Genomic DNA, 11,384 nt, shown 5'->3' with positions numbered 1-11,384 from the left:
GTCTTCCTAGTTGCTTGACACAATGTCTCTCATCCTTGTGCTTGTGCGTATGGAAAACCTGTGCTGGGTGAAGTCAGCAAGGCTGTACCTCCCTGAGGCCTCCCAGCCTCCGCAAAGCTGCCTTCATCTCTTTGTTTCGTAGTGTGTAGATGATGGGGTTAAGCAAGGGTGTAATGACTGTGTAGAAGACAGCTACCACCCCATCCAGAGGTTCCTGTGAGCCAGGCCGTAGGTAAATGAAGGTACAGGGCACGTAGTAAACGATGACCACGGTGAGGTGGGCAGCACAGGTAGAGAAGGCATTGCGGCGTCCATCTGCAGACCGGATTCGCAGAATGGCAGCTACGATGTAGCCGTAGGAAGTGAGGATGAGTATAAAGCAGGTGAGGGCCAGGAAGCCAATGTCTACAAAGGTGACCAACTCATTGATGGTGGTGTCTGCACAGACCAGACGGAGAACGGCAGGGATGTCACAGAAGAAGTAGTCAACTCGGTTTGGGCCACAGAAAGGCAGCCTGAATATGAAACTCGTTTGGAAAAGTGAGTGGATGGTCCCTCCAATCCAGGTGCCCAGAGCGAGGTAATTACAGACGCTGCGAGTCATGATGGTCGCATAGTGCAAAGGCTTACAGATGGCCAAGAATCTGTCATAAGCCATGAGCGTGTAAAGAAAGCATTCAGTGCAGCCCAGGAAATGGAAAGAAAACAGCTGAATCACACAGCCCCCAAAGGAGATAATTCTACTATCTAAGAGAAAGCCAGATAGCATCTTTGGAACAATAGCAGAGGAGATGGTCAGGTCTAAGAAGGAGAGGTGACATAGGAACCAGTACATGGGCCGGTGGAGCCGGATGTCCACCAAGACGGTGAGGATGATGAGCCCATTGCCAGAGACAGTGAGGAGATAGATGACAAGAAATGCTAGGAAGAGTGGCACCCCAAGCTGAGGTGGGTGGTGCAGGCCCACCAGAATGAAGTGAGACACAGAGGTCTGGTTGCTGCTTTGCATGTCCTTGATAATTACATCTGGCAGAAGACAGCAGAAGGAAAGGAGGCTCAATGTTCTTGTGAGGTCTCTAGACATGGCACATATGTTCTATATTATTCTTAAACAGACATAAAAATGGTTTTCTCCCTTTCCTCCTTCCCTCCCTCTCTCCTTTCTTCCTCTCTTTTTTCCTCTCTCTCCATCCTTCTTCCCCCTCTCTTCTGAATCACTCTCTTGTCCCTTACCACTCCCCCAACATCCCCTCCAACTGAGATTCTATATGCTTGCAGGGAACATCTCAGCATTAAAGCTAATGAACTCATCTCCTTATTGCTTTCCATAGTTTCTGCTATAGACACCAATGGTCTGAAAATAGTACTTATCTTACTTTTTTAAGAGAATAAGAACACAGAACTTTCACTACAGTATTTTATTAATTTTATCAGACGTTGCAAATCTTACCCTTTCAACGTTCTGTACTGTCTCAGACATGGCTGTTCTCAGAGCCTAGTTTGCACAATTCAGTATCCAGCATTGGGGTCCGTGCAATGCTCAAGAAGGCTCATGACCGAGGGTACCAGGGTCCATGTAGCCTTGTCATCATTGTTTAGTATACCCTGCATTTTCTGTACTAGGTAAGCTTGTCTATGAAGACAATCTGGATCGGAACACTCTGAGGCAAGATTGACCTTAGGTAAATAGTGCTCAAAGTTTTCTCCCCTGAAGGGTTATGATTTAGGTCTCAGCTCTCTCCTCTCTTTCCCAAACCTGTAACATTTATTTAATAAAGTTACATTTCAGAAGGATTCCCCTTACTATACCTCTCCCTCCCTCTTGGATTCTGCTGATGAGCTCTGCTTAGACGAGAATCTGCAGAGAGGCCACTGCTGGCTGTTCCTCCCAGCTTCTTGCACGTTGCTGCTCCTTAAGGAGACCCATTTCTGCAGCTTTACGGGTAGTGCTGCTTGCTTGTGAAACTATGCTCATTCTGCTTCCCCTTTATAGCCTTTGCCATGCTACTGGTTGAGGGGTCCCTTGATTTTGGCCTCTGGAGTCTTGCTTTCTGCTACACAGGCTCTTCCTGAAGTCTCAGTGGGGTAGGAGTTAAGGGGGTGCTGGGATCACTTCTGCATTTTCCACTGGGAGCAATTAGCTTCCTAAGTGTAAATAAATTTCAGTGGGCTTTGTTAGCGGCAGACCCTTTGGAATTTTGCTTAATTGCTAGTAATGCCCCTATAGCACAGGATCCTCATAAGAGGAATTACTTGGTAATGCATTGAGAGCTTTCTTCCCCCTCTCTGGGTTTTAGTTTTCTCTCTTTGAAACCTCAGATAATAGCTAAAGGTATTAAATGAATGTCATATATTAATCACTTTAAATGCACCATTCAAATTTAGCTTGGAGTAAATTACTAGAGCCTTGTATTAGAGTATGTCATACCATCTGAGGCAGAGTGGTGTCTGGTTATCCAGAATGAAAACAGCTGGATTGTAAGGACCTGGGGAGAGGTGGCTCAAAACACATACAATGTTACTCTTGAAGAAATAGAATTATAGAAAGTAGGGGTATCTACAAAAGTTGACGTCAATTGAGTGAATTAATCTTATTCAAGTCTACGTAGATGAATGAATGAATTCATTCAGCTCTAGGTGTAGAAAAGCTTATAGTTCTGAACCAGGGTTGGCAAACTATAGATTGTAAACACTTGTTAAAACATGTCTTGTCTGGTGTTTAAGACAGTTTGATTATTAGATAAATTGTTATTCCACATGTTAAAGAACATATTTGTGAAATAACACATTATCCCTTGCCTGTTTTGAATAAATTATTCTCTAACTAAGGAATCATACCAAGTACTTTGGTTTGTGTTCAACTGTCTATTTCCCTATTGCATGGATGATCATTATTTCCATAACCTCCTGATGATGAGATTTATCTTTGATAACAAATCATTTCACATAGGGAGAGTAAGGTGGAAGGGGCTTAGGACCTCAGCTACATCACCTTTTCATTATAGGAAGCATTGCTAGTCTAATATTCCTGTGAAAAGTATACATTTAGGGCAGATGTTTTATCTATTTAGGAAACTAAATGATTGTTAGTTTGTTAACTCTAGATGTCCTATAATTTGATTTTGTACATGGATGGATATATGGATGGAAGGACGGAAAACTTCTCCCAAAGGGACACTATCTTATCTTCTTCCATTTTGAAATAGAAGAAAAAAAATGGGGCAGGATAAAAGTTGCTCTAAGAAGGTTCGAAGAAAGGGAAGAGAGAATGAAGGAAGAGCAGGAAGGCTGGGACTCAGAAGGTAGGAGCATCTCTTTACTGGAAGTAGAGTGACCTAGTTAAGTGAGTAGGATTGCAGGCTGGTTGGATAGGTCAGTGTGGAAAGGTGCCCAAGCCTGATGATCTGAGTTTGATTTCCTAGAACCAGTTTACAGGTAACTGGAGAGAACCAGTTTACAGGTAACTGGAGAGAACCAATTTTACAGAGTTGTACCAAAGGAGGCATATGACTCACTCTGCTACCATACACACAGGCGCACCAATAATTATTATTAATTTTTTTAATAAGAAAGAATGAATGCCATTTTTGAGAGTAACAAAAGAATTTGTGGTAAAAAAAATCACAGATTTTTACACTGGTTTATTTATTAATGTTGTTAGGCTTTATGCATATTAAACTCTCTGCAAGCAAGACAACTTTTTCTTATGAATTTGGATATACAGACACTGAGGTGTAGTAACTGCATTCCAGGAATATATTCTGTTAGCAGGAAGCATTAGTGTATACGTTTGTTCATTGACTGTGCTGATATGTGGTTTATATTGGAAAAAAGTGGAAATTCAAGTCAGGATAACTAAATAAATCAAAACATTATGGCAACATGAGATATTAAATGACACTAAAGAAAACTAAACCATAGTCACCACATTTAATTCTGAATGTTTACTTCAGATAACTTTAGTTGGTGGAGAAAGCAAGGGCAGAAGTATGATTAACCTTTTACCACTTTCCTAAAGTGAAAAAGGCAGTTCAGATATTATGTGAACAGAGAGGAAGGAGCATAAGAATATAAATCAGATTACTATTATAAAGTTAAGGAATGGTTCTGATTAAAAATCAAACAAAAGAAAGAGTTACATCTTACCTAACAATAAGAGTAACACTGTAGCAAGTAAGACATAATTTAATACTTTGGAACCATGTCTTTGTTTGCATTTGTCTCTCTTCCTCCTGAATGTACATGAGGCATATGTGTGCTTGTGTATGTTTTCTAGGCAAGCATGTACATACGCATGCTCTATTGTAGAAGCCAGAGGTTGAGGTAGGGTGACTTCCTCTATTTTTTTTCCATGTGGGCTTCCATGGTTATGCATCAAGCACATCATCCAAGTGCCTTTCAAGAGTGTTATAAGATATCTCCCCAGACTCCCTGTTAGAAATTTTGTACTACACCAACAACTAATGAATGCAAACAGCTTTGTGATACTATTTGCCTTTGTTTTGTTTTGAATTATTAATATACATCTTTGCTTAACCTTCCATTTGAAGGACAGTTTTTATTGATTTGTGGACATAACCCAGTTTTTATCACAACTGTTTGTCATATATGGGTACTGTGTATAATATTTTTCATTCCAATGCTTGTATTTTCCTATTTAAATGGTTACATAATGAACAGTAACAATGAACAAGAAGGAAAATTATTTATATAAAAAAGAATGTCATGTACAACATCACCAAATAAAAATAATGAAAAAAATCTTAGTTTTATTTTTTATTTGGAAAATGAGAATTTTAACAACATAATTAGGAGGTGCTCTATACCCACCAAAACCCTAAAATAAAAATGGTTATAACAGTATATGGAGGGAGTGAAGATATCAAATCTTGTTAACAAATCCTTAGTTAACAAACTAGGGGTATAAATTAAACCAATCATATGCAGTTCTTAGGACCCAGAAATTCTACTCCAAGGACTGTGTGTGTGTGTGTGTGTGTGTGTGTGTGTGTGTGCACATGCATGTGCAAGTGTCATGATCTAATATACATCTACAAATTCAAATATGTGCCAGAAGTGTACCATGTATAATTGTTTGACCAATAAAGTTTTATAATAGCATCCGTATTTACATCAGTATCTGAAAATGCATATTTTAATTTACTGCAACATGATTTTGAGTAGTGAAAAATAGACACAAAAACTGCTGGAGTTGGATGAAAAATCAATGGATGTACAAACAGTGATTCACTCAGCAATCTGTTGAAGTGCATGCATGTGTGCTCTGAAAGGCTAAGTTCCATGTGTGACATCATCTATATTTATGATGGTTCAACACAAAATATAATTAACATATAGATTCTGGGATCAGTTTTTATTACCAGGGTCATTTGGTAGCCTATTCACATGTTAAATTTCATGGACATGGGAAGCACAACATTTCACAGTGCAGAAACAGTCCACAGGAAACTCATCTTGAATAAAATGTCAATAATGCTGACTATGACCAGGACGTTAGCATAAGTAAAAATGGCTAACACTATGGCAATAGAATTAGCAAAGGACTTTTGAGATCAATGTAAAAGTTGCCAATGAAACAGAGGGTTATAGTGTGTTAATAGATGGGGGAGATTTAACATTAGAAAATCCCAAGTCTGTTAAAGCAGTTGTATAGATTTGAAGTATTACAAAAATGTTTCTGTGTGTTCTACACACATGGAACTATATATCTTAATGTACACACCACGGTGAAATGTAACAGATGGCATGAATGATCGGGATAGTCTTAGATAAATTAAAAGCAGAAAGGGAAGAGTCCCAAACCTACACATAGAATCTCACTAAGGAGCTAGCATTTGAAACCTACACATAGAATCTCACTAAGGAGCTAGCATTTGAAACCTACACATAGAATCTCACTAAGGAGCTAGCATTTGAAACTTACACATAGAATCTCACTAAGGAGCTAGCATTTGAAACCTACACATAGAATCTCACTAAGGAGCTAGCATTTGAATGAGGGTGAACAGATAACAAATCAGAGCACACCAAGGAACAATGATACAACATAAAATAAACAACATAGCAATACTGAAATCTTTGGATAAAATTTCTTAGAGTATTAAAAAATACAGAAAAGTAAATGATACCTAAATGATGACAATATCGGTGTCTTCTATTTGTAATAAGTGCTCATATAAATCAATAAGAAAGCACTAATAGTCCAAAGAAAGAAATAAAAGCACAGAACCTTCACAGGGCCGAGGTCCTCTCCTCTTATTGATGATCGAATTTGCAATCCTCTACTATACACATGCTGAAAAAAAAAATAGCAACAAAAAGCTTTAACCTCAGCAGGGCAGTAGTGGCATACACCTTTAACCCCAGCACTTGGGAGGCAGAGGCAGGTGAATTTCTGAGTTCAAGGCCAGCCTGGTCTACAGAGTGAGTTCAGGACAGCCAGGGCTACACAGAGAAACCCTGCCTCAAACAAACAAAAACTTTAGCCTCAAAAAGTACAAAGTGGAGGGCACAGTCTCGTCAGTAATGGAAAGTAATGAGTTATAAGAGGATAAACGGATTATACAGTGAGGTTGACTCATACAGATGCTCCCACTGTGGCCTGTGTAGATAGATTCTACATGAAGACAGAAAAGGAATTCCTTCAGTTCTCACGAGCTTCATTTTGCTCTGCATTCCTTTTGTTTGTTTCCTTGTTCCTGGGTTACCAGTTTAGTCTATTGATGACACCAGTGTGTCTTGTTTTAGACCATGAAATACAAATTCCAGAGTGGAGAGATGGCTCAGTGGTTCAGAGCACTGACTGCTCTGCCAGAGGTCCTGAGTTCAATTCTCAGCAACCACATGGTGGTTCACAACCATCTGTAATGGGATCTGATGCACTCTTCTGGTGTGTGTCTGAAGACAGCTGCAGTGTACTCATATAAATAAAAAATAAAAAAAAATTTAAAAACTAAAAAAAAGAAATAAAGGAAGTCTTACTTCTTATAAAAAAGTTAGCATAAGTGTTCTTTAAGTTTGTTAAAAAATACAGAATAAATAACTTGATCATGGCATACAATTGGAAAGTCATTATAATCTGTTGGCATTCTTTTAGAAATAGTCTAAAGTGCTAAGTAATAACAAAAACATTTGGAAATTTTGGATGTTTTATCTGTGTATAAAGATGGTGAAGGAGACAATGACACGAACTGGAGTGCAGAAGGGCATGACCATCCAGATTCTGAACAGTGTTCAGTAGTGGGCAAGTAATATTTCATCATGGGAAGATCTTTTCCCTTAGGTGTAAATATCCAGGAGACGTGGGCGGTCCTGGGAGGATTCAAGAGAGAAATGCATAGGGAGAAGTGCCTACTTATTAAAATTTTTCCTTGGTGACTTGCTGTTTTTGTACTCATTGAGGGAATATGGAAACCCAATTTCTTCCTCTGAGACAGGGAATCATGTCAACCATGTTAAATACATTTTCACTTAGCCATATTGATTTCCAGTCTCCATACTTCACATAGTTGGCTGCTGATCGGAAATGGATCAGTTTTTGTTAAGTTGGTGTATTGGTTCTGGGAGTGATAGCTTGCACACTAGCACCTCCCAGCAGTATGTAGGAGGTGAAACCTTTGGAGGAAAAACTCAGATGAATTTTATCCTGCATTAAATCATATCCTGTAAGGTGAGTTTTATTTAAATCTAATAAAATTTCTTCTGCTCTCATTTTCTCTGACTTTAATTTTATATATAGCAATGTTATTTGAGCATCATTTAATTATAGTCAGCTAGTTTTCCTATTAAATGAATTACACATGGGCAGATACATAAGATATATAAATAGGTAGGTAAGGAGATGAAGATAAACAAGGTGGTTACAAATAGAGACCACGGTAAGTATATACCGTGGATAGAATCTGATAGAATATTTTTTCATCAAACTTAAATATGAGTTTTTCTTTGTGATTTCATTCTGTTAATATGGCAGAATTTTTCCTCTGTCTCCGTTTCATTTTATTTATTTATTTTTTTATTAGATATTTTCTTTATTTACATGTCATATGATTTTTCTTTTCCCAATTTCCCTTCCCAGGAACAAACAAACAAACAAACAAAAACAACAAGAACAAACCCCTCCCCATGCTTCTCACCTCACCCTTTCCCACTTATTTTTAGGCTTGCATTTCCCCCACTTAATGAGCCCTGAAGTAAAGTTGGTAACTGTAGCAAACCTTTCTCTACTCTCTCACAGTTGAAAAAAAGAAGAAACTTTAATTTCTTCTGAAAACTCATTGCCTGAGGTTAAAATATATTTTATTACATGTTGTCTCTCAGTAGCAGATCATAATTTCTCTTGAATGGTGAATATCTCTCAACATCTCCATCCACAGAACCATTAACTACTGTTTTTTCAATATATCAATGAATAGATAGTAACATCCATGGCCGTACTGTTATTAAGTAAGAATAATCATATCTCATTTCAACTGTATAAGATCTCAATTTTTCTAGACAACAGTTTTCCTTAATTGCAATTATGTAATTTTCCTGTGTCAGGTCACAGGTTGTTGAAGAAACAATATAGACTTGACCAAAATGGAGGTGAATTAGGGTACAATATGATATTAATGAAGTTGAAGTTACAAAATATTAAGAAAACTAGGTTAGAGGGGTGAATTACATGAACTGGGTTCCTAATAGATCCTTTCTGGCACTGCACATAAGATGTTGATGTTCTGAGATCCTCATGGAAGATTATCAATGGAGGAAGAACAGGATCTAAGTTATGTGTGGGGCTGATAAGCTCTGTGAGAATCGGGGGGGGGGATTGTGGACACCAACAGCAGTAGCAAGGAAGAAGGCTTTCTGGAAAGCTTGTTTTGAAACTGAGAATTGTCTATAAACACAATGATAGTATACATATTCTTTCTGTAAGTTCAAAAACGACAACACTGTAGTGCTACGGGTACAATGTGGTTGACTATCAGTAATTAAGCTGTTATCACATGACAAATGCTGTAATAAGTTCTACTGTCTATCTTATTTACTGCTCATGATGTCTCAAGAAGATGATATTACTAATGTCAGCTAACAAATGAATGCAACAGAGCATGACTTAAGGTTGTTGTGAATGTAGGAAATACCTGTGAAGGCAATAAAATTCTTGCATCAGTAAGTTTTTAATATCAACTTGGAGAGAAAATAGAGAATGAGAGGTAGAATTACCAGGAAGGTACCGAGCAGCCTACTGTTCTTACAAAGTCATCTTTCTCCAGTGTGACTGAATGTCACACATTTGATGGAGCTACCACTTGCACTTGACTATATTGCATTATCTGACACTGTTGTTACACTTGGGTAAATGGTTGTTCTTCTAGCTTTCAATGTTAGCTACTGTCACATAGTTGGAATTCAGAAGGCTATGACTTCATGAGACCTAGATTTGCTTGAAAAGATCCTAGAGTCAAGTCAACTACCACTAACCACCAAGAACACAAGAACACTCCGGAAGGTGCCAGGAATGAAGTTGCATGATAAATCTCAGTAAGGATGGAATACGTTCCACGGTTGGAGATGAGATTAATTCCCCAGATGATTCCTTGATTAAACTTTGATGATACCTTGAGTAGATACCCAATTGACTAGACTTTTAAGAAAGGGTGTGGATATTACACCTGTGTTTTATTCACCACCTTTTGTAACGTATAGCAATGACTGTGGCTGAGTTAGGTAGGTAGCTACCTAAAGCCTCAGATGGTAAAGACTTGAGAATGTAATGAAAACTCTTAAGATATGAGTTCCAACTAAGGGGCAGACTCATCCTAGAGAAACACCCTTAGAAAAGGACATGTGGATCTCTGCCCTCTTCTTCATCTTCTTATTTTATGTACTGCTCATGAGATGAATACTTTTGCCATGTAACTGCTATGACATGGTGCCTTGATGAGACACAAAAGAAATGGGGTCAGCCAATCAAATACAATAACCTTTCTTTTAAAACTGTTTCAGGTACTTGTTACAGTAATGGAAGGCTAAAATACACACCAGGAGAAAGGTAATAAAATGACACTCTCTCCTCTGTCAGTTTTTTGGCGGTATATGTTCATATTTCTCTATCTCCTTCTACATGTCCTTGCTTGAGAGAAAATAGATACTGAATTCATTTCATCGTTTTTACCAAAGAAGCTTTGAAATATGCAAAAACTAGGATTACGTATCATGGCTGATACAGTAGCTACATAGAGAAGTAATTCTCTGTTCTCAGTTACATGAAAATTGAAATAAACAAACGATGAGAAGAAATGTTAAATGGAAGTGTAGTGACCATATTCTTCCTCTCAGGTCTTCCCCACCCACCAGTCCTAGACACCATGCTCTTTGGACTCTTCCTTGTCATTTATATTCTTACTGTGTTGGGAAACCTTCGCATCCTGATGGTAATCAGGGTGAATTCCCACCTCCACACACCCATGTACTACTTCCTCACCAACCTCTCCTTTATAGATATGTGGTTCTCCACAGTCACAGTACCCAAATTGCTGATGACTTTGGAGTCGCCAGGGGGTGGGGCCATCTCCTTCCACAGCTGTGTGGCACAGTTCTATTGCTTCCACTTCCTGGGCAGCACCGAGTGTTTCCTCTATACAGTCATGTCCTATGATCGCTACCTGGCCATCAGTTACCCACTCAGGTACAGCAGCATGATGAGCGGGAGAGTGTGCGCCCTCCTGGCAGCAGGTACCTGGCTCACTGGTTCCCTGCACTCTGCTGTCCAGACCACACTGATTTTTCATTTGCCCTACTGTGGACCCAACCAGATCCAGCATTATTTCTGTGATGGGCCACCCATCCTCAAGCTGGCTTGTGCAGATACCTCAGCCATTGAGATGGTCATCTTTGTGAACATCGGGGTAGTGGCTTCGGGCTGCTTTCTTTTGATTTCGCTGTCCTATGTGTCCATTGTCTGCTCCATTCTGAGGATCCGCACTTCAGAGGGCCGACACAGAGCTTTCCAGACATGTGCCTCACACTGCATCGTGGTCCTCTGCTTCTTTGTGCCCTGTGTTTTCATCTACCTGAGGCCAGGCTCCAGGGATGCTGTGGACGGAGTGGTGACAGTTTTCTACACTGTGCTGACACCCCTACTCAACCCTGTTGTGTACACCCTGAGGAACAAAGAGGTGAAGAAAGCACTGGTTAAACTCAAAGACAAAGTAACGTTTTCTCAAAGATAATTTTAACACTTTAAAGGAGGTATTTAGTTTTAGAAACATCAGTAATTTAGCTTAGTTATAAATCATTGCTTAAGACGAACTTCTCTGGATTAAACAATTTATACATTTTTAATGGTCTTAAAAATTACAATTTTATCCATCATA

General features: G+C 38.9%; 2 protein-coding genes across 2 annotated transcripts; one reads left to right on the top strand and one right to left on the bottom strand.

Moving 5' to 3' along the window:
- Window positions 1-56: 56 nt before the first annotated feature.
- On the bottom strand, window positions 57-1,054 carry LOC116072865 (olfactory receptor 10G6). The gene has a single exon (XM_031344420.1). The coding sequence runs from the start codon at window positions 1,007-1,009 to the stop codon at window positions 74-76; it is 936 nt and encodes a 311-aa protein (XP_031200280.1). The 5' UTR covers window positions 1,010-1,054; the 3' UTR covers window positions 57-73.
- A 9,177-nt stretch (window positions 1,055-10,231) lies between these two features.
- LOC116072718 (olfactory receptor 10G4) lies at window positions 10,232-11,259 on the top strand. Its single transcript, XM_031344242.1, has one exon. It carries the CDS (start codon window positions 10,308-10,310, stop codon window positions 11,238-11,240), a length of 933 nt encoding a protein of 310 aa, XP_031200102.1. The 5' UTR covers window positions 10,232-10,307; the 3' UTR covers window positions 11,241-11,259.
- Window positions 11,260-11,384: the final 125 nt, after the last annotated feature.

This window comes from Mastomys coucha, unplaced genomic scaffold (assembly GCF_008632895.1).
Source record: "Mastomys coucha isolate ucsf_1 unplaced genomic scaffold, UCSF_Mcou_1 pScaffold23, whole genome shotgun sequence".
Lineage (NCBI taxonomy): Eukaryota > Metazoa > Chordata > Mammalia > Rodentia > Muridae > Mastomys > Mastomys coucha.
Note: the sequence above shows the minus strand (reverse complement) of the source record. Positions and strands in the feature narration are given on the sequence as shown.